This window comes from Prunus dulcis, chromosome 7 (assembly GCF_902201215.1).
Source record: "Prunus dulcis chromosome 7, ALMONDv2, whole genome shotgun sequence".
In the NCBI taxonomy this organism is placed as follows: domain Eukaryota; kingdom Viridiplantae; phylum Streptophyta; class Magnoliopsida; order Rosales; family Rosaceae; genus Prunus; species Prunus dulcis.
Window position 1 is genome coordinate 13,335,109 of NC_047656.1, and position 24,658 is coordinate 13,359,766.

At 36.7% G+C, this 24,658-nt stretch overlaps 4 protein-coding genes across 7 annotated transcripts in view; 1 reads left to right on the forward strand and 3 right to left on the reverse strand.

Moving 5' to 3' along the window:
• Positions 1 to 7,044, reverse strand: LOC117634222 (cactin). The gene is made up of 13 exons (XM_034368201.1): positions 6,624 to 7,044; positions 6,436 to 6,527; positions 6,007 to 6,106; positions 4,618 to 4,689; positions 3,787 to 3,849; positions 3,500 to 3,640; positions 2,835 to 2,930; positions 2,067 to 2,351; positions 1,834 to 1,972; positions 1,616 to 1,758; positions 810 to 989; positions 389 to 655; positions 1 to 299 (listed from the first exon to the last, which is right to left on the reverse strand). Exons 1-13 carry the CDS (start codon positions 6,978 to 6,980, stop codon positions 180 to 182), a joined length of 2,055 nt encoding a protein of 684 aa, XP_034224092.1. The 5' UTR covers positions 6,981 to 7,044; the 3' UTR covers positions 1 to 179.
• LOC117634225 (DEAD-box ATP-dependent RNA helicase 38) overlaps positions 5,282 to 24,658 on the forward strand; it is a 24,147-nt gene continuing 4,770 nt past the window's right edge. Inside the window, exon 1 of the mRNA XM_034368205.1 lies at positions 5,282 to 5,296. The gene's annotated coding sequence lies outside the window, so the exon portion shown is untranslated. The remainder of the gene's footprint in view (positions 5,297 to 24,658) is intronic.
• Positions 10,543 to 14,871, reverse strand: LOC117634223 (polyadenylate-binding protein 7). 2 transcript variants are annotated; one of them, XM_034368203.1, is made up of 10 exons: positions 14,340 to 14,871; positions 13,597 to 13,715; positions 13,311 to 13,504; positions 12,894 to 13,153; positions 12,686 to 12,792; positions 12,428 to 12,617; positions 11,856 to 12,151; positions 11,551 to 11,682; positions 11,125 to 11,328; positions 10,543 to 10,997 (listed from the first exon to the last, which is right to left on the reverse strand). In XM_034368203.1, exons 1-10 carry the CDS (start codon positions 14,536 to 14,538, stop codon positions 10,800 to 10,802), a joined length of 1,899 nt encoding a protein of 632 aa, XP_034224094.1. In that variant the 5' UTR covers positions 14,539 to 14,871; the 3' UTR covers positions 10,543 to 10,799. The 2 variants fall into 2 exon arrangements, with proteins under 2 accessions (XP_034224094.1, XP_034224093.1); XM_034368202.1 differs by having other exon boundaries at positions 10,543 to 11,012; positions 14,340 to 14,832.
• On the reverse strand, positions 16,357 to 22,077 carry LOC117634226 (aspartic proteinase-like protein 2). Of its 3 annotated transcripts, XM_034368207.1 has the most exons (11): positions 21,313 to 21,514; positions 21,189 to 21,206; positions 20,907 to 21,036; positions 20,555 to 20,805; positions 19,812 to 20,039; positions 18,874 to 19,036; positions 18,351 to 18,424; positions 18,096 to 18,192; positions 17,919 to 17,982; positions 17,210 to 17,281; positions 16,357 to 17,132 (listed from the first exon to the last, which is right to left on the reverse strand). In XM_034368207.1, the coding sequence occupies exons 1-11, from the start codon at positions 21,330 to 21,332 to the stop codon at positions 16,963 to 16,965; spliced, it is 1,287 nt and encodes a 428-aa protein (XP_034224098.1). In that variant the 5' UTR covers positions 21,333 to 21,514; the 3' UTR covers positions 16,357 to 16,962. The 3 variants fall into 3 exon arrangements, with proteins under 3 accessions (XP_034224098.1, XP_034224097.1, XP_034224099.1); XM_034368206.1 differs by lacking the exons at positions 21,189 to 21,206; positions 21,313 to 21,514 and adding an exon at positions 21,683 to 22,077; XM_034368208.1 differs by lacking the exons at positions 19,812 to 20,039; positions 21,189 to 21,206; positions 21,313 to 21,514 and adding an exon at positions 21,683 to 22,077.

The following is a 24,658-nucleotide window of genomic DNA, read 5'->3' on the forward strand; positions in this document are numbered from 1 at the left end:
TTGCCAGCAAACTGTAAATTCTCATTTGGCAGCATTGAGGACTATAATACAATTGGAATTCAAAATCTTGTATTCCATAGAGAGATAGCAAATACAGAATCTCTTGTACAAAACTTATGGAATGGTTTCACTTTCATATATTTCAGCTTTAGAGGAAAAAGTAGCAAACCACCAGCAGATCACCTGCGATAGCGGTATCGTTTGAAGTTGAAGTACACGTGCAATATTCCACGTTCAAACGTGCATTTGAAGCCCTTCTTATGAGAGTATTCCCATTCTTTGTTTACTATCCGGAATGCCTGTAAAGCAATCATGAGTATGATAAGTAACTTGATCCTGAACAGAATCATCACCAACAAAATTCGACTACCAGATTAAGAGAACTTACAATGTCCTCGTAAGGTGGTCCCGCATGAAACCTTATAATGCATGTCTCACTGCTGTTGCCATCCTTCTCAATAGTATAATGTGGGGCCTTTGTCTTGTCCACAAGGTCTGGATAGAAGATGTTGAATTTATATCCTTGCACAATCTTTGGAGGTGGGTTATCGTGATCGTAGTGAGTCTGGTTGTATTTGTTCCATTCATATCCAGTGTGAACGCGGTTGAAATATTTCGGCTTTCTAGGTCGGTACTTGTCATGCCACCAGTATACCTGCATCCACATTTATTCATCAAATTCTGAAGAAAGATGCTAGAGATGTGATTTTCAGTTTCATTTTAAATATGATTTTTTTTGGGGGGGGGAAGGGAAGAGAAGGGAGGGAGGGGGAAAGGTAACGAAGGGAAAAATCGACAAGATGAAGTACCTGTGAGTCAAGGTTCACTTCAGAATTAGAGCCAAAAACTGCATCTCCTTCCTCCATGATTCCCATGGCTTTCATGGCCTTCATCTCAAAGTTATCTTCTGGTGGTGGAGCTGGCTTTGATGCCAAAGCTTCTTGAATCCGTCTCTGTTGTTCTTCTAGCACAGCCACACGCTTCCTTTCCTGTTAACAAGTAGGGAGATTCACTATTATACCCAATATGAGAGCCCAAATTATAAAAATACCCTATATAAAATTACATTCATTATAAATTCTCCAAATAATCAATATTAAATTCAATAAGGCTAGCTATCATTTTTTGGGTTTTTTTTGGGTTTGTTTATAGGAATTCAATTGTGTAGGGTTTATTTATAATATTAGTGCTAGAAATGGGTATATCACTAAATATCTCTAACAAGTAACTCGTACAGTTACATTCATGATTGCTTTACACCAAGTAGTCTCCAATCTCTGGAAATAAACATTTTTTAATATCTCAACAACTGAATTTTAAAGAACTACATTTTGGTTTTGGAGGATAAAAATCCCTTTACTAAAACAGAAATCCTAATCCACCAAGGAACTAATTCAAATAAACTAGGAAACTTAAATCAAATCCTACTAAAATCTGGAAACTAAAATCCTAGTGAAATCTTGAAAACTAGAGAATCTAGGAAACTAATAAATCAGGAAATTAACAAATGATGTCCACATCAACCAGTGCACTTAAAAGCTTGCATACTCACGTATTCTTAAAGAAAATAAGTAAATAAAAACTTCAGAACAAAACCTGAAAGAAGAAACCCTACCAGCATAGCCCTGTCCTCTTCAGGGTCAAACACTTCCTCATTTTCATCTCCATGAAACAGTTCTGGTGAAAATGATCCTGCCTCTTCCTCAGCCACGTCAATCGCCTCCTCCTCTAAGGGTTCTGGAGAAAATGCTTGTGCATCTACATATAAAAATATATTAGCAAAATCATCTTGTTAACAAAATGCCTAAATCCAAAGGTGAAAAGTGTGCATACCTTTAACATCAGGCTCACTCTCCTCCTCTTCAGGTTGTAAATCATGAACTGTATCCAAGTTCTCTTCACCATCCACCCGTTGCTCAAGGCGTTGCAAATGCTTGTGCAACATTTTAGTATGGATTTCTTTCAAACAAGCCTGTATTTGCAACAATTTAAATAGTAATAAGGCCAAACGAAGCAGTAGTAAATAAAATGCAAAGACATACATTAAAGAAGACAATGATAGGTACCTTGGCCTTGAATATATGGAGGCGTGTAAGAACAGCCTCCCAATACTCAACAACCTTGGCTGTTCCAGAACGCATCTGTGACTCAATTTTGGACTGTAACGCCTCCAATTCACTATAAGTCTTTCCTTCTAAGAGAGTCTTGACATCTGCTTCAATGCTAGAATGCAAGCCTCTTTGTTCCGCAAGCAACTCAGCAGGAGGTTCCTCTCCACGAACCTTAGCTCGAGCCAATGCATCTTTCTTCCGAGCTTCAGCTAGCTCCCAATCCGCAACCACCAAAAGTGCCTGTCAATTTGTACATATCAGGATACAGTCCAACAACAAATCTACATTATCACATTAATTATTTTAAGCAACATTTACATTTAATCAACAAATCTTCAGGCAATCAAAATGAAGTGCAAGTAATCATAACTATGGTTTGCAGCTGGCCAAATTGCAACCTTTCATGTGCCTTTGATTCTGAGATTCGCTCATTGAGTACAATTGAATTGCTAATCCCAAGACCACTCCACCGAAACACGTTTTTTTTAATTTAATGAAAAATAAAAAAATAAACGAGCGTCAACACTGCTATATGTTTAAGAGTCCCCACCACATCGACAGAATAAGAATAATGAATTAATCAAACCAAAGGCAAAAACAGAAGACAACAACTTATTAGCATGACTTTGAGTAATCTGAAGCACCCATTACAGGGGGTAAAGTATCCACGAAAAACACTGTCAAAGGTAAAAAGCAACTAAAAGGAAAAGAAAGAGATAATACCTCCCAGAACTCTATATGTGTTGGTGTTGCCCTGTCCAAATCAAGATGCATTTTGATGTCATCTCTTAGCTCTTCCATTTCCTTTACACTCAAGCCCTGCATCGGACATGTCAAATGCCAATGTGAATAATATTCATTTCAAAACAAATAAGAAAAATTCAATCCATGTCATTCTAAAGTTTTAACAATGTGCAAAGCATCATATAACAGCACTTAAACATACACACTAAACAATAGTAAACATACTTAGCTTTCCAAACATTTGACTAGTTACAACAAGAAGTTTTCCAACTAACACAGAAAAAAGGGAAAAACTTTAGCTCAATGTTCATTTACCCAACTTCAATAATATATCTGTCTCCAAATGGAGAGCCCTGAAAGTGAGTGCATGAATTCTCCAAGGCGATAAGCACAAGTAGGGCCATACCCTTCCAGATAACTTACCCACCCATCCACACACACACACACACACACACACACACACACACATTTAAGAACCCCGAAAGGAATATTTAATAACTCTCAGTTTATCTCCCACTCATTGTAGGGGACAGGTGCCTAATGATTTCCAAACTATGTAAAGTTCAGAAGCAAATAAAATGCAATGAAGAATAAATAGAATTATCATGACAGCAAGCATAAGTCTCATCAGGTGGAAATTTTACCTTGAAAACCATGTATGGCTCATTTATCTCAATATCAAATTCATCTGAACCATTGAGATGCTTGGACAGTACATCAATTGGCTTAATACGCCCTTCACGCAATCTGATCTCTGACCTGACTTTGCTTTGATCAAAGTGAAACTGTACAGAGAACATGTAGACTTATCAAATTTCCAGGTAAAACAAAATGACAACAAACAAAATCATGTAGATGAGCATCATAACAGAAAAATGTATGAAAAGTAGGCAAAAAAGAGAATGTTTATTGATTAAATCCAGCACCATACCTCTTCTTCTTTTTTCTCCCAGTCTTGGTACTCAGCCCGAGCACGTTCTCTGGCTAGCAGTGCCTACATAAAGAAATGAAAGTTACTTAACAAAACAGCAAACAAGGCAAGAAGCTATATTAAAAATATCACTCCAAATGGCAAAATGCACTCCAACTCTCTCCCCTAAGAGCAACTCCAGCGGCAAGCCCAGCCAGAGGCTGGGGGGAGAAAAAAAAAAAAAAACCCAGTTCCAGCGAGGAGCCCAAGCCCAGGTTGGGAGTGGGACCCACGAAGTCGGGCTGGCCCTCAGGCCAGTTCAGCCCGAGGGCCGGGCTGATGTCATTGCTGACGCCAGGCTGGCGTCAGCCGACTCATTTGATTTTTTTTTTCTGTTGCCATGTGGCGTCGTCTGGGCTCTCCGATCGGATTTTTTTCCTCCAATCCAATGGCAGCCAATTTTTTTGCAATAAAATACTGAAAAAAATTCGGAAATTTTTTTTAAAAATACCCAAAAATTAATGGATTTTTTTCTATAAATACCAGCCAATTTTTTTAAAAATTTTATCCGATTATGAGATATGAATAGTATTGACACGTAGGAACCCGAAAATCTTATCCAAATTAATTATTGAGGTAAAAAAATTTGTGAAAAAAACAAAAAAATGAATAGTAACTGCCCTTTGCCATGGCAACAGGTGGAAACACAAAAAACTATTTGCAAGGGCAACCACTATTCACGTGAATAGTGGCTGCCCTAGCTCCCCCCTTGCCATGGCTAAGGGAAAATGGGTGGAGTTGCTCTAAGAACTTGAACGGAAAAATTCATGCCATATCAGGCAATAAACTTACCATTTCTTCCTCATGTTGTGCTTTTTCAAGTGCTCTTTCTTCCCTTCTTTTCTTGACCTTTTCAATCTGAGCCTGTAAGATGAATTTAAACAAATATTAAAATTCTAATAAATTTAAAATAGAAAATAGTAAATTAATAAAAATCCACAAAGAAAAATCCTGAGTTTTCGTCATAGACCAGGACATTCATTTATTTTGCAACCTCAGGCAGCAACATGGCATCGATAAATCATATTGGTCGTGGGATTTATTAAAAATAGTAGCAAAGCCTATGGACTGTATTTATTCACTATAAAATGATAAGTCTTTAATAAAATTCTAAGTCATTTAGTTTCTATTTTCTTTTCTTATTTAGCAAACTGCTTTAGCACATGTTCCACCAAAAAACTTAATTAGCACATGGGTTACTGACTAACGGCCCTAATGGGTTTTCTAGTCTTCTTGTTTTTAGCTAACTTCTTTAGCACATCCTACATCAAAAAACCTTTTAGCACGTACATAATGGGTTTTCTATAGTCTTATTCTTGTTCTTTTTCTCGTTATTGTCTTCTTCTTGCTCTTTTTTATGGCATATCAGAAAGTTATCTAGAGTCAATAAACTAGATATGCAGAGCCAAAGAAACCGAATATGTTGAGCCCTAAACCGAATATATTGAACTCTCTCTCTCTCTCTCTCTCTCTCTCTATATATATATATATATATATATATATATTATACTGACACACTCTTAACAGTCAGGTAACAATGGATGACTATAATCTCGGTGACATGGTAAAAATAACCATAGTCATAGTGTAAGACAACTTGCCATACTTCCAACTCTCCCTCCACAATAAATGTGTCATCATATACGTACATCACAATCACCAAACAAAAAGACTAGCCTACACAAAAGGAAAGAGCCTTAGTCAGACATGCTTTGCTGATGGGGTTTAGTTCCCATTTCATTCTTAACAATAAGTCCCGTGAACAACATATAGGAATGTGATTCTCTCTCCTATACCTCATGAAGACTATGATTCGATTTGATGTCCCTATAGTGCAACGCACAGACTTCAATAGCTAATCTTGTTAGTTCCTTGTATTATATATTCCATCTTTTATTGCTACAACAACTTACGTTGATTCCAGTAACATGAGATGTCATAAATTTCAATTAAACTGTCCAGAGACCTTCCAAAACTCAATACAAATTATTTCCGCAACCTCAAATAAAAAACTATGTCAGACATGTCCTCTAACTTATGTATCAGGCATTTTAACTGATTCAAACAAAAACTTCAATCTTACAAATATAAGACCAGTAAAGCCACTGGATACAAGAAAGCAAAAAGACAACAACTAGTAAAGAAACAACAAAGAAGCAATGTTGGGCTAGAACTATGTACCATTCTTTCTCTCTGTCTTTTCTTCTCAGCCTTAACTGAAAACACGTCAAGGGAAACACCATTGGAAACATCACGATCAATCTTCTTTCGCCACACAAATCTGCAAACAGAACAGAATGAATTCATATATAGACCTTACAAACAATAAAGCATCCCTAACTTACACATCTGTCAGACTGTAAGCCATCATATACCAGACAGATAGTTTAGCAATCAGACACGCAATTAATACTAAGCAACTGTAGCTGTATTCAAAACATTCACATCCGAAACTTAGTAAATTCAAACAAAACACAATGAAACACAATAATGAAAAATGCTTCTATCGAAGTGCAACAAATTCAACATTTGAAATTGGAAAGCTAAAAACTCTATCAGAAAACTTCCTCATATAAATCCCAAAACACAAAAACAAAAACAAGAACTTACATTTCATTGAGATTGGAATCACCAAAGGGATTCGAATCATTTGAATAACCTGAAACGGTCTTAGACTTGATCTTCTTGGCTACTCGAGTTGCCTATTCAATCAAAAGGAGGCGCACCATACTATCAATAACAATTCAAATTTTAAAATAATAATAATAAGTAAAAACCCTAACAGACGAAATAAGAACCTTCTTCTGCGCCTTCTTAGCCAAGTACTCAGCGATTTGATCCTCGGTAACGTTCTTCGACCTCTTCTTCTTGCGGTCACGCTCTTCAGTCTCATCGCTGTCGTACGACTCGTCGTCGGAAGAGTCCTTCCGGCGCCCGCTGCGGCGGCTGCTATTTCTGCTACGGCTTTGTTCCTTGCGCTTACCGGAACTCCTCGGAGGAGAAGAGTCGCGGCTGTCAGAGGCATCGGACTCGGAATACGACTCGGACTCGGAATCGGACTCGGAGTCGTCGGATCTTCTTCTGCGTCGACTCTTGGAAGACGACGACGCGTCCTTTTTGCTTTTGCTGCGTCCGTGAGTGCCCATACTTGGCATATACGACTAAAATTATGGCTAGTTAACCGATTGAAATCATGGTGTGTTTTATAATGAGGAATTGAAACCCTTTACTTTTTAAATAATTATGAGAATTTTTGTGTTTATTTTACACCAAGAAATTAAAAAGTAAGCGGGCTTTACACAAAATTAGGAATTGAATTCTTGATTTTGGACTAGTATGTTTACTAAGGAGGGTGTATTCAATTAGGATTATAAAGCGTTTAAAAAGATTTTAAAAATCCGGGTGTATTCAATTTGGATTTATACAAACTTTAAAAGAGATTTTACAAGTCTGGGTGTATTCAATTCCGACTTGTATGAACTTTTAAAAAGTCCATTCAAATATGGGTGTATTCAACTAGGATTATAAAAAAACTTGAATCAAATCTAGGTGTATTCGAAAGATCATATATTTGGAAGGATTTCATTAAGTGATAAATTTTCGTATGTTTTAAGGGGAGAACTATGAATAACAACGACCATAATAAATCCAACCTCCCCCCCAATTATTTTCATAAGATGTTTTTCTCTTGCCCTAGCTTTTCTCTCTTAACAGAAGACGAACAACTTCCTTCCTCTATCTGTGAAGGTATGCTCCCTATTTTTTCTTTGATCAATACCTCGTTGGGTTTTCTTTTTCCATGATTTTTCTTCATCGTGTTTTTCTTGTTATTAGGTTATAGTTTGGGATTAGGGTTTATGCTTGTTACTAGGGTTTATGCTTTGTTACTAGGGTTTATGCATGCTACTACTTGTTTTTATTCTAAAATATCTATATACAACTTTCCACACACAAGAACAGCAAGGACAGAATGCTAATAAATGGAGAGTTGGTGTAGCTTTGGATATGTTGGGCACAATGACACCAATGAGAATCAAGGATAATGAATGAACGTTAAATATTTTCCTTCAACTTTTCTTTCAAATTTGTAATATATTTATCACTATATTTCTTATGAATTTTGCTTTTCATTAAACATAATTTTATTTCATGTTGTTGAAGGAAAAGATGTTATGAATTTGGTTTTTTATTTCATGTTGTTTAAAATTGGATCACCATTAGATACATTGACAACAATGTTACTATATAAAATAATTTTACTTTGTATACTTTCCATCTGGTCAAGTTATAAGTAAAAAAAATTTCATGTGTAGCTAATTTTGATAGAAAGCTAACTTGTTACATGTATTATTAACAGAGACATTGATAGGGAGGAGTTTAATAAAGTCATGGCTTTGATGAGATCTCAAAGCAAACAAAACAAGGATGGCTACAGGCTCACAGTTTCTGTAGAAGACGGAGGCCTACTTGAGCATGTCTTTTGTTTTTTTTTCAGGGCCTTGTCATTTTATCATACTGAATTTGGAGTTTTCTCATTACGACTACAAAGAACAAGGAATCGTATCAGCTAAAGAAATTATATAAGTCTGGAATAAAAACCATACAAATCTTAAGAAAGTTTATTAAAAAATTATATAGAAGTCTTCTGAAAGTCTATCAAGTTCTATATAATTCTAAAGTTCCATTAAGTTCTATGAAAGCTAGCACTTAAACAAAATATTTTTAAATGCTCTAGAATCCTAATTGAATACACCCTGGATTAGGAGGAATTGAATTGATGGTGAATTGAATTGAGGAGGATTTGGATTGAGGAGAATTAGATTCTGAATCCCTATTGATTTGTTTACTAAACCATATGGATTAAGAAGAGTTATATTCCGGATTTCTATTGAAGTTGTTTACTAAACCATATGGAATTGGGGTAGTAGTGGTACTAATTACTAAAATGTTCATGTTATTGGGTTAAAGTAGATGACAAATTTTGAATTTTTAAAATTGTTTGAGGATATAATGGGTAAAAAAGATGAATTCTTAATAGGCTAGTTCTCCAGAAATTAGAATACCACTTCCCACCCAAGAATTGAATTCCTCCAAAATCAAGAATTTGATGTCTAATTTTGTGTGGCCCCCACTTACTTTTCAATTCCTGATTCCAATTCCAATTCCTAATTACTAAACACACCAAAAAGTAAGGAGTTCCTCTTAGGAATACTACTGTGTTTAGATGAATTAAAATGTGAGTGGGACACACACAAAATTAGGAATTCAACTCCTAATTTTGGAGGAATTGGACTTTTGGGTGGGAGGTGGTATTCTAATTCCTCGATAATTAACTCATTAGGAATTCATCTTTTTTACCCATTATATTCTCACACAATTTTTAAATTTTCAAATTTATCATCTACTTTAACTTAACAATGCCATTTTAGTAATCAATTTAATTTAAATTCCAATTTATGAGAATTTAGTAAACAACTTATAAGGAATTAGTATCACTCATATCATAATTCCATATGATTTAGTAAACAACTTCAATATGAATCCGAATTCTAAATCTCTTCAATCCAACTCATTCTCAATTTAATTCCTCTTCATCCGGTTACAAATTAATAAACATGCTATTGAAGTCGAGGTTGAATTTGAAATATTTCTAAAGCCCAGTCCATTTATAGAGGCCCAATACCGACCCATCTTTGTTATTATATTTTAAATAAAAGGAGGGAAAATGGTGCCTCAAGAAGTGTGATTTGCTTTTGGATTTCAAAGGTCTTGCCGCTAATATTAATTATATATTCATTACTAGAGGAATGCGTGGAAGAGGAAATTTTGTATGATTAAACATCTTGACATGTTTATTATTATTATGTTATTTTATTATTATTATGTTAAGTTGTCATTCTGTGAATTTATACCATATATTCAAATAATAATTAATCTTTTAGATAAAATAAAAATAAAAATAATTGATATGAACAATGGTCCTAGTTAACATTTCATACATTTTTAGTTTCTGCTTTGCCTTTTAGAGAGTGAAGAGCCTCCCTAACTAGAATTGGAGCTTGATATGGAAGCTACACTACACGTCTCTAGCTCAAAGCCTTTCGTGTCACATTTCGGGATTGGCTCCGCCGTAGCACGAGGTTTTGTTTCTGGAAACTCACGAGCAACTTCCAAATAGGTCATCCATCTTGAGATTGGCTTCGGCGTAGCATGATATTGTCCAATTTGGGCCTCCCTCTCTGCCCTCACAGTTTTGTTTTTGGGAACTCACGAGCAACTTATCAGTGGGTCACTTATCCTGGAATTGCTCTAGCCCCAACTCGCTTAACTTCGGAGTTCTCATGACTCCGAAGCCAATGAGCTCCCAAAAGGCCTCGTGCTAGATGGAGGAGGGCATGTACATATAAGGCACATCACCCCCTATTCGTTGGTCGATGTGGGATATTACATTTCGTGTGGCTTTTGGAGCTGCATTCCCTCTTGTTGCAGTCTAGTTGAAGGAGTTGCATCATTCCTTCATGTTGTAGACACAAAGCAAGGGCAAAACAGAAAAGAAGAGAGAGAGACGTCAAGCAAAATAGCCAACGTTTCTTGAAAATCCTGAGCTCTGCTCATTTGAGGCTAAAATATGAATCTACAACCAGAAGTTTTCAAAGCCCCTTTGTGTCTTCTGTGTCAGTCGATAAGCTTATGCAACAGAAAATTTAAATCAAAACATGCCAAAATACTAAAAGAATTTGGTTCCAAAACCCCAAAATATTAAGTTCCAAAACTTTATCACTTCTATCGTTACTACTAGCAAGGAAACGTTTAATGTTCTATAAAAGAAAGAAATTACTCTGCTGTGAGAAGAAAACTAAAAAACATTGTGATGGGCCAAAGACAGAAAAGGTGCCAATTAAATATCAAAAATTATCTCCTGAAGCTTGAGCAGCAACAAAACCTCTAACCAGGCCCGTCTGCAGTTGCGTTTTTCAGTTGACCGCAACCTCAGCAGAGAGAAAACTAGGATGAATGGCATCTTTGTTAGACACTTTAGTCTTGGAGATCTTGAGCACCTGAACAGCTTCTCCCACTTTGGCAGCCAAAGACTCTGGTGACTCCAATAAAAGCAGCAGTTCTGAGTTGTCCATCTCCAGCAGCATCCCTGTAATTTTTGAGGCAAGGTCGGGCTGCAAGTGAAAATGCTAAGTTTAAGTTGGTGTCAATAGCCTTATGGATGGAGCAATAAATCTGAAACCTACATCTTCCATAGATGAGAAAATAAATAATTAAACATCAATGTGGTAAAAGTATCACCTTATGTTTATGGACGAGTGGGTAGAGATGCTCGCCAAGTATCTGTTTCTGCTGCTCAGGAGAAGCAGCAGCAAGCATGCTACTCAGCATCTCTGGTCCTTGAGACCCACCTCCAACAGAATTGGAAGCATTGGTTGAGACTCCTGATCCTTTATTCATGTCGCGTTGGCGACCATTAGGAACATACTTAGCCTGCCCCGTCCGCTGAAATGCATGGATTGCACGGATTAGAACCTCTACAGTAATAGGCACGGATGATGGAAATATTATTCATTTCATTCCTAATCCTCCCAAGACTATTAAATTTGTAGGTTTCTAATCTTTTTTTTTTTCCTCTATTTGCTGGTCATATACAAGGCCTGACCATCAAGTAGTACATGTGGTGAGCAATGAGTGACAAAAGCTTGTTAGTAAAAGAAAGCAAACCTGCTGATTGTTTGAATCTTTTGCTGAGTGTGACAGCTGAGTGGACTGTTGTAAATGTGGCATATATGCACTTCCCTGAGGAAGCATATGTCCGTTCATTCTTCCCCTGTTTTGCCTATGTTGTCTTGGCATCTGTAGATGAGATTTTTAGTAGCATAAGCACTTGGCCATAATAATTCTCTGATTTTTCCAGAAACACAATTTATTGTGCATGAATGTGTAAAAAAAAAAAAAAAAACAGATTGCAATAAAATATGGTATGCAGATGACCTAAAATAACTGGAAATAGGCAGAATGGTACTCACAACAGAAACCGGTGGTGGTTGATAGGGCGGTCCAGACGTAGGTGCAAAGCCGTTGGCTCTCCATCCTGGCCTCAATCCCAAAGGCTGATACATCAGTCCCGGACGAGGAGGTACTTGTGGAACAACACCAGAGGGAGCTTGATAATAGATAGGAGGGTATCCACCAGGGATGACTGCTGTTGAAGGACCAGCAAGTCCTGCCATACGCTGTGCATATTGAAGCTGCAGCTGTGCTTGTCTTTCCTCTTTCCTCTGAGCAATAGCCACATACAATGGCTTCCGATGAAACATATATCCTGTGAGATACCAATGGCAAACTGATTAGCAGCTCAAAGAAAGCACGACATACAACTTAAATTTAACCCTGTAAGAAAAGCCATAATTGAAACACAACTTAAAAAATGTATGCATATAAGTCAAAGAACACAAGTTATTTTAAAATTGAAGGAGGAACACAGAATGTCTACATGCTAGTTTCTTAAGAACAATCGTAATTAAATATCAACTAAGAAAGGTTACCATATGAAATTTGTTAGCTTAAAAAGCTCAAATGCATGCAATCAACTTATTACCATGAAAAGTATTCACAGCCTTATTGCCCTCCTCGGGGGTAGAGAAGCAAACAAAACCAAACCCTTTGCTTATTCCTTTCTCATCTCGCATAATCTTTGCAGAAGTAATTGTGCCACACTGACTGAAGTGTTCTACCAGCTCTTCATCAGTGACATCATCATCAATGTTCTTCACATACACATTTGATCCCTACAAATTAAACAAAGATTAGATGCTACTAAAATAGACCTTGGGAGAGAGATGGGGAAGACAACAACCTTGAATTTCACCATTTGCTCCTTTCGTTTCTCCTCAAATTGCCGACGCAACATTTGCTCACGCTCTGCCTTCTTCTGTGCCCTTGCTACATACAGAACCTTGGAGCCTACTCAATATATAAACCACAGGACCAAAAAAAAAGATTTCCTGCATCAGGAAATGCATCCATATTTCCAATTAATTAAGGCCATAAGAAAGATACCTTACCCAGTTGTGATCCATTCATTGCCTCCATTGCTCTTCGAGCATCATCTGGGTTCTCAAAGTTCACAAACCCAAAACCTCTAGAGTTCCCATTGTCATCCTTTGTAATAGTGAAGCTAACAATTTTCCCAAACTCGGAGAACTTTTCCTCCACAATCTCTTCCCTGACATTTGTATCCAAATTCTTCACATACAAATTTGTATATTTCATATCAGGATTGGCCAAAACTCGATCACTCTTTCTAATAAATTTGGCAACATACCTGTGACATGAATTGTAATTCTCGCATGGTTAAAAGGAAAACATAAAACCAACAGGAAGAATTCATACACAAACACAAATGTATCAGTGCATATGCACTGTGTTATAAATAAGAAATATTTGAACAAAAAATGGAGCAAGAAAAGAACTGCACATACAAAGGTTTGTCTCCCACAGTGGAGCCATTTAGCTTCTCAATAGCAGCAATTGCAGATTCCTCAGACTCAAACTGAACAAAGCCATAGCCTTTACTCTTCCCATCATCAAACGTGGCGACTTTGCAAGACAATATATTTCCAAATTTCTTAAACATATCTTGAAGCCCTACATTATCAATCGATTCGCTCAAGTTCTGCAACAGATAACCAAAATGGTTTTACCATAAGTTCTTACATCAGATAAAAGATAACACCTACGACTTACTGTTAATGCAACAGAACATACCTTGACAAACACATTCCCAATTCCACTTCTTCTCGCATCAGGATCACGATGCGACCACATGACCCTTATCACCTTTCCATGCACCTCAGAGTTATTCTTCACCTCAATAGCTCGAATTGCTATTAGAGAAAAATCAAATAAAGCTTAATCAGATTAAAATTAAGACAATATACAGTGTAAACCACCGAAAGAAAAACTTAATACAAAACTCAAAATTTTCATTTTTTTTTTCTTCTCTGTAACTTTTCTGTTACCAAACACATCAATCAAGAAATGGCAAACAGTGGAACGACCAAATAGATCAAAATTGCAAAGATATAGTTCATCATTTTTCTATTTCATAAGATGGATTTCCAATAGCAAACAAGAATCTTAGCTCAAAACACCACACAATTGAAAAATAACACTAAAACTCAACTAAATAAAAAACTATTCGTTCACATAGAACAACCAAAATTACCAAACGAATCGGAATCACAGTACAAGGCTTAGCAGATTAAAAATTCTCATAATTCCCAGACAATGGTACAATCCCAAGTGAGTCACCTGCATTGTCTCGGTAACGAAACGGAGCACCACCAAATCAAAAACCAAAACCTCAACTCAATCAAACCAAACAAATTCAATTCCAAGCCCAAGTCTTTTCCTTTCTCACGAAACGACAAGGTAAAATCAACGCTACCCAAGAACAAAGATAACAATTCACACAACAACCCAAAAAAAACAAAATTAAAAAAAGTTACCTTCTTGCTGGTTGATGAAGTTGATGTAGCCGTAGCAGAGAGAATGGCCGTCGGTGGAGTCCCTACAGACCCGTACGGATGTGATGGACTTGAACTGACTGAAAGTATCGTACAGCTGACCATCGGTGATGTACGGATTAAGGTCTCCGACGTACAGCGACGCAGTCGGCACACCCACCGCCAGAGGATTAACGGCCATGATCAAACCAAACGTACAGAGAGAACTGAAAGAAGAAAAACAAAACGGAAAAACAAAAAAACACAGAGCCTTTTTCAAGCCCTCAGGGAACCGATAAATAACAATGCTCGTTGCAATCGGTGCTCTGTGTTTTATTAGCGGTTCTGAATCAAATCGGGGCGTCTCTTGATTGTACAGTAATTGCACCAAAAACACAGAGAGAGAGAGAGAGAAAGAGAGTGATTTTGATGAGTGTAGAGAGAGAATTTTGGAAGGAAATGGAGATTTCTTTTTTTGGTTTTTGTTTTTTTTTTCTGTTTTTGGGAATTTTAGAGAGAAGGACACTGACTGTCGATGAGGAGTTTTTGCATGGGAGAGTAGGGGGACCTTTTCACAAGGATTCATTCGTAGGGGTGGGCCTGCCTCCACGCGCGGACTCGGGGCGGGGGATTTACGCGCCCGTCTCACTGAAAACAATGTGACGTTTCAGGATCAGGAGTGCGATTTGGTTTTACCACGTCAGCAGTCATGAATTATACACAGCGAGTCTGGTTGGACGCGACTCAACAGAAACATCTCTGGGTCGAGTTGTTGGCGGGGTTTGTTTTGTTTTCATCTTGAAATTTATGGAATTAAAAAAAATATTTGGTAATATAATTTTTTAAAGGAATGTTATTTGTTTTATAATATTGATCATTACTTTTAACCCAAAAAAAATATATAGATCATTGCTACTTGCTAAAAAAAAAAAATCATTAATTTTAGATTATGTGAAAAAGAAATATAAAAATAACAGAATTTATAGAAAGTTTACAGGAGTGTGTGTTGACTGCGACAGAGAATTAACTTATTTTTAGAGCATAAATAACGCTTCTCAATTTTAAAAAGATTTAGATGAAATGTTTAGTTTCAACTCATTTAATCAAATAAACGCTTTATGCAATTAAGACGACATAAACACTAAAGTGATTAATGCTTTATTATCATTGACGCATTTAACATTGTGAGTGGATATGATGATGTGATTACATGAGAAATTATACTTTCATGTTCGAGATTAGACAAGAATTGCAAATAAAAGTAGCTATTTTTATAAGAACTTTGATGTTGAGTTGAGTTAGATATGATGTCAAACTAATCTATAATAATTGGGAGATAATAAAGGAATAATGACAATTATTTTTTAGAAATTAAAAAAAAAACTAAATAAAATTGTGCTCCTCCTAATCAGACCACCAAGACTAGAACCATGAAAATAGGTCACACGTGTGGATGAAGAATGCCACGTGGCCCAAGAGCTTATGAGACTGCTTCAAAGCTACGAAAAACGCTTCACGCACCATATTCACAGAAAAGACAATTCTTCACAGGGATTATCGGCATCTTTCACAACCAGAATTTTAACCCAAGGAACGCCCTTTTTCACGGACACAATCCTCACTGCTCACTTATTTTCTCCTATTTATTTGTTATTTTCAATTGGTATTTGGTTTTATTTTATGACTAGGAGAAAAATTTACATATAACGAGTGCATTTAACTTCATTAGAATGAGTAATCGAAAAGAAATTGTCCGTGAGATGAAGAACTTTATAACGAATTTTAACCGGTCTACATAACTTCATCGCGTGATGAAAGAGGCAGAGATTACCGATCACCAACACTAGTTTTCCTTGCATTGCTTAAAATATCACTTTACAATTACATTTAGATGAGGAAGTTATATGGTACCGTACAAGGACCTACAGCTATCAAGCTGTGACAAAACTGCATGGGGCACATGATGTATAGAAATTAAAGAACATTTGGGTCTTTTCCTTTTGGGTCATAACACTTGTGCTTCATCAAAAACAAGTCCATATTAAATAATTTGTTTGGGGTTCAAATTTAATCATCATCAAAACTACAAAACTCACACAAATGCCCAAAATACTTTTGAGTTGTCTCCAACTCCAACATTTGCACCCAACAACAGTCAACTGTCTTCTTAATCTCTCTGAGAAAAAACATGTGACAACAAGAAGAAGAAACGCTGAAACTTTTTTTGTTTCAGCTCTGTACAAATTGAACAGCTTGGAATGATCAAGAAAAAATAGTAAACAAAAATGACATTTGACTCGGACAACATACAGAATTTCTATATGCCTAGCTACATCAAGATGCATTAGCTACAATTGCTTGCTGTGCTTCCACCGGCCACAAGTTGATGGTACAAAGAAAATTTTACCGTTTGAGGATGGCGACCCTGACAGCAAACCTTCAAGTCAGAAGAAAGATGGTTCCCCCCATTCAAACAAATCAGAAGCACATCATACTGATGATATACATTGTTGTGACCCCTGGCGCTTGGCAATACACATAACAGCAGAAGGCCCACTGATCACTATTAATAAAGATCAGCCGATCCAATACACTTCGAAAAGAGAATCGAAATCTGAGGTTTAAATTACAGAAAATGGAACTCCACAAAGACCAATATGTGCATCAAGAAAACCACAATTCCTGTTGTTAGCAGCTTGAATAGCATGTCTCCTGATGAGCTGCTCTCACTCAGCTGTCCTGCATTGATATACTCGTCTTTGCTAGAAGTTACAGAGACATTTACAGACAATGAGCCTGAAAAAGAGAAATTTTCAAAATATGACATAGGTGCTGAGGGGAACTTAAAAATATGGACTCATAATTGAACTTACAATCATAGTTAGCCCATCCAATCCGTTGATGAGCTAAATCATACACGAATATCTTATCTTTTAGAACAAGATCTGCAAGTGAAGAAACAAAAAAGGTCATAAGATGGCACATATATCAGTAAATTAAACTGTACAAAAATAACTGCAAAGTGCTCAGAAGACATTGCATTGTGCACGGCCAGGTAGACCAGAAAATACATTACTTAGCATAAACCCCAGCATAAATAAGCTTCTAAAAAAAATAAATGCAATGGGAAAAATTAAAGAGGATTCAAGAAAAGCCAACACATTTCTGTTTGAGTAGGGAAGGAAGTTAAATGCTGGAGTACATGACAGATTCTTTAGACATTTTGAACACTGAAGATATGCACAGTATGTCATGCGAGCATTGCACTTGAATTTATTGGTGAGCTCAAACCCCTTCCTTTTTCCTTTTCTTCTTATGCACTCAGAGTCAGACCTAAAGGCACAGCCTGAATCCTTGCTCTGCTTTTTTAAACGTGCCTCTAAAACTGAGTTATTCATCAAAAAGTCTTATTGTATGAAGTTTTATAAATCAAATTCAATGGATTAAAAGAACACTCATTACAGACCGCAGATGCATATATGACTTGATTGAGACTCCGAGCAAACTGCTCCTTCCTCCAACCAATATCAGTAAACTTTTGTCCATAAAAATTTAATAACCAGACTAAATTCAGGGTCTAACCTCCTAAAATTGTCACCCCTCCCTGAACCTTCTGAAAACCAATGCACCACACAGCAGCACCTTCCTGTAACAATAGAATGACTCATTACACTTATGCCATGCAATTTGCAAAAATCATGTCTAATGCAATGACTTTAAATAAGAACTTTTACAGAGGGAGACGGAGGAACAACTTACACTAGAACCAGTACGCATGAGGTATTCTTCGGGTTTCAACACCATTGATGCACCAGCGGCAAAGTTTAGACTAACTGGAGGAAATACCTCAGCCAAACTGAAACATAACATGGACCTAAATGTCATTCAGGTTTTTATATTATATTATATTATATATATATAATAAAAAAGAGAGATAAACATGCCACTATTATGCCCACCCTCCATAGCTTTTCTGCAGAGGGAACTTAACAAATATTCAGAGATAGAACCAACCTGGTGGAAACAAGATAACACTGGTTTCCTTTTGAAATGATGGGAGTCACAGATTGTGAAACAGCTGAAGTTATCTACACATCCGAACACAAAATCAGCGTTTAATAAGGAGAAGATATCTTATTTTAATAATAAAATACTCTTGTTCAGACCAAACACAACCACCATTATGTTCCTCCCAATGCTGATTGCTCCCATGCTATATATTCACTAAAAGGAAGTCTGAACTCAAATAGAAAGGAAGGAGCAGATATTGCACAACAACATCAAAGTCAAGTTGGCCCCAGACAGAAACTAGAATGAGAGATGAAATGAATGGAGAAGACAGAAAAGGAAGTCACAATGGGAAGTGAGTTTAATTTTGTGCCTTAATAATGGGAGCTTCGTCCATGAAATTTCATCATAAACCCAGACATAAGGTTAATGATGAATAACCCATTACCAAAATGACCAGTTTCATCCCAATGCTAAAGATGAATATAATTAAGTGAATCATCGAACCAAACCAAGTGAATAAACTTACAGCACTAACAAAAGGATCATAAGCTTCTTCAACAAGGTATGTCAAAGTTGTTCCTGAGTCAACAATAGTTCCTCGGCTGTTTGATGTGGTGAAGGCTGCTTGATCAATTGGCAATATTTGCCCGTTGACAGCAATGCTTTGCAGATTTAAATTATAATGCTGCCTGAAAATAGTAAATTAGGACTCAGTTGCATTAGCTGAATAATAAAAAAATAGAAACTCATGAAAATTTTCAATTAATAGTGAACATTACATTACAGCAAAAGTAAACATGTAGTGACATGAAATCTAGAAAATAAGGTTGCACATAAGTAATTCAATTTTTACAATTAAAAGAAAATATCTGAAGTAAAAACTGTTGTAGTTGGCATCCCCCTCCCCCCAGCCCACACCAAACGAGCAATCTGCCTGATGAGTCTCCAAACTGGCCCGAATCAGTGAAACAATAATACATCATCTAAATAGAAAACAAAGCATTATATGATGGGGATGAATGAAGATGAACCCTATCAAGTCTGAGCAGAATAGGAATGAATTAAGACATTTTTCACAACAGAAATTGAGCTGCAGTAGGTAATCCTTATATTCCTTGTCGGTGGACTGATAGTAACCCTCTTATTCCAACCATGCAGACTCAAAAATAATCTCCGTGCTAATATCAAATAGCTAAGAACTAAAAGTTTAAAAAGCCAAAAGTGACATGACTCAATGTTAAGTTAGAACATCTAACCCTTAGTGTAGAAATTAATTTCATATTCAAGGTCCATCAGTGGCCAAATAAATTGTGCGTACAGATATAGCAAAACAAAGGCACGAAAATAACCTAAACTGGGTTATACTTGTATCTTTAAACTTCCCACTTCATAAAATTCAAAGTTTCATAGTAAAGATTACAACCAGAAATAAATAAGAGAAATTCCAACGGGATAGAGACATACTGTGACGGGACAAGGGGACTATAAACAATATTTGGCTCCAAAATCTCACCAAGAACAAGTATACCCCCTCCATTGCCATCTCCCTTCAAACAATGAGAGAACACTTTGGGAGTTACCCCTCGAGATGACAACTGTGATATAACAGACAAAGCCCCTTGCCCGAACCCAAATATCCCATCCACAGCTTTATCTGTCTTAGTCAAATCCCCAGACTGATAGGTACTACACCTGTTTGCAACACGATCAGCCAAGGAAATAAGCTTCAATCAACAGAAACAACATGAACATTAATGTAGGCATCTAAAGGCAAATTTAAAAAGTTATGATGATATAAGATGTGTCATTACTCTTGTTTAGTCAGAAAAGTTTTATGATTATGCAACAGGTTATTAAAAAACACACACCACTCTTATAATCAGAGAAATTCTGCATAATTAATTATTGTTGTTCTGGCACATGACATACTTATCGTTATTAAAGGAGCATAGTCACTATTACTGCTAAGTGGTGAGGCCTGTCAACCATGCCATTTCAAAATTTATAGTAACTATGGATAAGCTATATACTCCCATAGACAACAATTTTTATTTTATTTATTGAGAAAAATACAACAATCTTCATAGATAGTTACTATTCTTTTTCTTTTTCCCTCTTTCACGCTTTTCTCCTATTTTCGTCAATGGTTGGTTTCCATTCCACATTTTTATCCACGCATCATCTCAGTACAAGTTAAAACAGCTCACCCGAAAACAACGAATGCTGAAGAGTTAGCAATATAAGACTGCCCCAGAATCATGTCAAAATATAGCGCATCTGATAAGTAATAACCAGTTGTTCCACTTCCATCTCCATATTGAAAAGTGTAACTGCACTGATTACTCTGACGAGAGCATTCGGTTGATGAAGTTTGAAATGAGGAGGTGCACATTGGGTCTGAACAGGGGATCAGCCCTGCAGTTGACGAGCTGGCAGAATCATATAAATTGAGCTCAATCTGTAAAACATGGAACATTAGATAGTTAAGCTTAGAATTGTCTCTTTACTCAGCAAGATTATGAGAATGACACAAAGCAAGAAAAAGAAGCAGAAGTTTACTCCGAGTCCACTAGACTGGGGGCAATCGCTGCAGGAATTGCAGGTAATCCACAAGATGTCACTTCCAGTATCAATCTGAACATTGAATTCTTTTGGCGGAGAGCCCAATTTCACTTTGGTAAAATAAAGCCTGGATAAAAACCAATATAGAAAAATCGAAGATGAACAAAAGTCATTAACTTGATATACAACACTGGACCAGAAAGGTGCCCATGATGCTCTATCTCAATGAGAGAAAAAAAACAGAAGAGAACTGAATGGAAACAAGAAAAAGATACATACACAAAAGATCCATCGACCCTGATTGAAAACAACACCCAGAGGCAAACAGCAAAAAGCCAAACTTAGTCAACGTTTTTAACATAAATTATTTAAAACAAATTATATATTTCTTCAAATTGCGTACTCTAAAAACCCATCAATCATCAAGCACCGGGTCTCCGTTTGGTCGCTAAGAAAGTACGGAACAAGAACTCATTTGTAAAGGAACCGAAACAGCAAGAATTAACAAGACTCAAGCCTTTTTCTTTTTGTTTCTGTTTTTCTTTCCTTTTTCCACTTTCTCATCAACCAAACGGAGCTAGAAAAGGAAACAGGACAAAATAAATAAACACCCGTGTACACAAATGCTTATCCAATTAAAAAGCATTAACAAAGAACCAGAAGAAAACTCAACTCACACAAGAATATATACCAATTTGAGACAAACCCATTAACACAAACATATTAAAAGCTTCATTCAAGAACATTAAAGATAACCCAGATGATAAAATTACCCGACGACGTAGGGATCGGAGGTGCCTTCGACTGAGAAGTCGACAACGCCGCCCGCCACGTTTTGCAAGAGCCGGGCGTGCCTGACTCGGTCCCGAGCTCGGAGGTGGTCGAGTTGGACTCGGTGACTCGGTGGAAAGGCCCGTTCTAGAGAAAGAAAGGTGGCCGGCAAGCCACAGTAGACAACAGAGAGAGACAGCAGCACGGCGACGGAGGCCAAGATCGGAGCTTTGAAGACCCGCATTTCTGCGAAACGGTGCGTTTGAGTTGCCTGAGAGGGAAAATTTAGTGGCGAGGATCGAGGTGGTGCTGGTTTTTCTTGCTTTTGCGCATTGAGGGAGAGGGAGACTGTCAGAAGCAGTGAGAGAGAGAGAGAGAGAGAGAGAGAGAGAGACAGAGGGAGGCTTTGCTGCTTAAACAGAACTTTGGAACTAGTTTAATGAGAAATGAGTTGGGCACCCCAGCAGATTAACAACGGCTAAAAAGACGATTTTACCCTTCAATTACGGCTAGTAGCCATAGAAGAAGGGATAAATGAGTGCAAGGCGTAAGGGTAATTATGTACATGCAGAAGTGTTTGTAATTGTCATACGTTGAGAAATTGGTTTCATCTGAAATTTTAATTGAAGGAGTAAAAAGATGGATGGAAATAGCGAAAAGGCAATGACCGATTTTCCAGGTGACAAGACTGCGTTGGTCAGTCCACGTACGGCCCGCTGCGTATTCAGCACGCTTTTTTTGACCGTTAGACGACCAGCGAAGAAAGCCACGAGCCCGAGTCGGTACGCTCGTAACTGTTGGCCGGTGTGAGACACACGCTCTTCTTGCGCGTGGGATTGTGATCGTAAAAGAAAATTGGGGTGTAGATTATAGCGAAAGGGAAATGTTAGCCGTACTTCAGGATGTCAGACGACAATCATAGATAAAGTACCATTTTTTTTCCACAATAATAATTATGTTTTTTAATCTTGAAAATTACTATAAATTTCAAGAGTTTTTAATCATCTATTCAAGATAGTAGGATCATAAGTTGCGAGATGAAAGTGCCAACCAATCGATCAAATAATAATCATCCATGTGAGTGCTGGTCGACACAAGTGTCGTTCAATTAGCGCTCACATCTCATATTAACTTCACAATATTTATTAAGTATCAAAGAGTTTTTGAATCGAAACAGAAGCCAACTTTTGTAATTGAGATCTAACCTCTTTTGATTGTTTGTTTTTAAGGTAAAGCTATAATCTTTAATTTGAAATCTTGAATTGTGCATGCTGTAATGCTAATCATATGTAAGTTGTGGAAGGTGAAGTATAAAATGTTTGTACTATAAGAAACCCTTTCATTCTGTCAAAAAGAAAAAAGACAAGCAACCCTTTCGTAAGAAAAGCCCGCGAAAATACTAAGAATTTTATTTTTTTTTATTTTTTGGTTGGTGGGTGCAAATGTGGAAATTGACATGGAGCAAAAAGTCACAACTCTAGCCAGCTCAACTCCAATGCGACCTAAAACAAATCAATTGTGGAGCTTTAGATGGAGGGGGTTGGATGAAACCGAGAGTTCTTGTCAAGTCTTCTTCGTCTTCACAAACCCTCAATTATATGTTATTGACATGTCATGTCATTAAACCCAAATTCTAAATTGTAGAAATATGGAATGTAACTACCATGTGAGGCTCAATAATTCATAGTGTGAATTCATAATTATTCATGCATGTATCAATGAAATTCACAATATGAGATTGATTAAGCAAATACATAGTTCAAAATCAACCATAACTACTCATGCACATATGGACGGAGATATACTTCTCTATCTCTGTTTCATTGTCTCATTTTCTTAATCTTTCTCCTCATTTCACTTGTTAGAGTATGAGAGAGATATAGAGACAAAAACAATTAAAGAAAGATAGGGAAGTTTTTTCTCGTGTGAGTGAGGTTTTTTCTAAAAACTCTTAATATACAAAATTAGTTAATTTTAATAGAGAGAGAGAGAGAGAGAGAGAGAGAGAGAGAGAGATTTCTTCATGGATTGTCTTTCTTCCTAATTCCCTGCCTTGGCCATTTAATCTGCCTCATTACATTGCGTATTTAAAAGCATAATATCCTCAAGACGTTTTGCAATTTCCATCAACCAAATTCTTTAATAAATCTTGACTAACTAGCCATGTAAATTCCAATAAAATAAGATTGCTTTTCTTGTTGAACATCATTTACTACAAAAGAGCAGTCTTTCTTTACATATATATATATATATATATATATAGACCAAACCCTAAAATGCATACATCTTCAAATCAAATGTATATATGAAGGAAGCTTTCCACTCTTTTCAAAAGAAGATGAAATGGATGGGGACTTTTATGATGATGACAATCACATACCTCCACGTTAAACACATCATGCATGACAAGGAAGTATATTCCTTTGTAAGATTTGCTTAGGTTCGCATTTGAATTGAAATCGAAAAAAAAAAAATGTGCTTTATGGACGGCAACTTTAGCTTTTAATATAAAAAAGGGTTTTAGAAGGGCCATGGTATTGGGAGGGAGTTAGTTGCCAATAGGATGGCTTTTTGTTGTGCAAGCCACTTTTGCTATTGCAGCTACCACTCTATATTTGTACATTTCACACGACAACAAAGTACCATTTTGACTCTCTCTTTTTTCGCACCCTCTTTGTTGAATGCTTTGCTTTCACAGAAAATATTCTGCAGCATAACAAAAAAATAAAAATAAAAGAGGATTTCCATCTTACAGTTCAAAGAGTAATTTAAGAGAGGTTGTTAAATTTCAAAGAGATGGACCAGCGGCTCACTTGTTCCCTACTTAACCACCTACAAACCCCAGTAAGTGTGAAGTTTTATCACAAAAGATCTCAGTGATATTAATAGTGGAACCATTCATTATATATTGTATTTTATTTAGTCAAGTTTCGGATATGAGACTTATATTCTTCAACAAAAGTAACATATTTCGCACA

What these genes read in the sequence shown, in the direction of transcription:
- LOC117634226 (XM_034368206.1), bottom strand. Translation starts at nt 21,924, where the DNA reads ATGCGGGTCTTCAAAGCTCCGATCTTGGCCTCCGTCGCCGTGCTGCTG. An exon ending in TCCGATCCCTACGTCGTCGG is followed by an intron (nt 21,037 to 21,682) that starts GTAATTTTATCA and finishes GTTTTTATCCAG; the next exon opens with GCTTTATTTTACCAAAGTGA. An exon ending in AGGGGTGACAATTTTAGGAG is followed by an intron (nt 17,282 to 17,918) that starts GTTAGACCCTGA and finishes CTTCACTTGCAG; the next exon opens with ATCTTGTTCTAAAAGATAAG.
- LOC117634222 (XM_034368201.1), bottom strand. Translation starts at nt 6,980, where the DNA reads ATGCCAAGTATGGGCACTCACGGACGCAGCAAAAGCAAAAAGGACGCG. An exon ending in GATTCCAATCTCAATGAAAT is followed by an intron (nt 6,107 to 6,435) that starts GTAAGTTCTTGT and finishes TTCTGTTTGCAG; the next exon opens with ATTTGTGTGGCGAAAGAAGA. An exon ending in CACATATAGAGTTCTGGGAG is followed by an intron (nt 2,352 to 2,834) that starts GTATTATCTCTT and finishes ACAAATTGACAG; the next exon opens with GCACTTTTGGTGGTTGCGGA.
- LOC117634223 (XM_034368202.1), bottom strand. Translation starts at nt 14,538, where the DNA reads ATGGCCGTTAATCCTCTGGCGGTGGGTGTGCCGACTGCGTCGCTGTAC. An exon ending in ACTGTGGGAGACAAACCTTT is followed by an intron (nt 13,154 to 13,310) that starts GTATGTGCAGTT and finishes TTCATGTCACAG; the next exon opens with GTATGTTGCCAAATTTATTA. An exon ending in AAGATTCAAACAATCAGCAG is followed by an intron (nt 11,329 to 11,550) that starts GTTTGCTTTCTT and finishes CATGCATTTCAG; the next exon opens with CGGACGGGGCAGGCTAAGTA.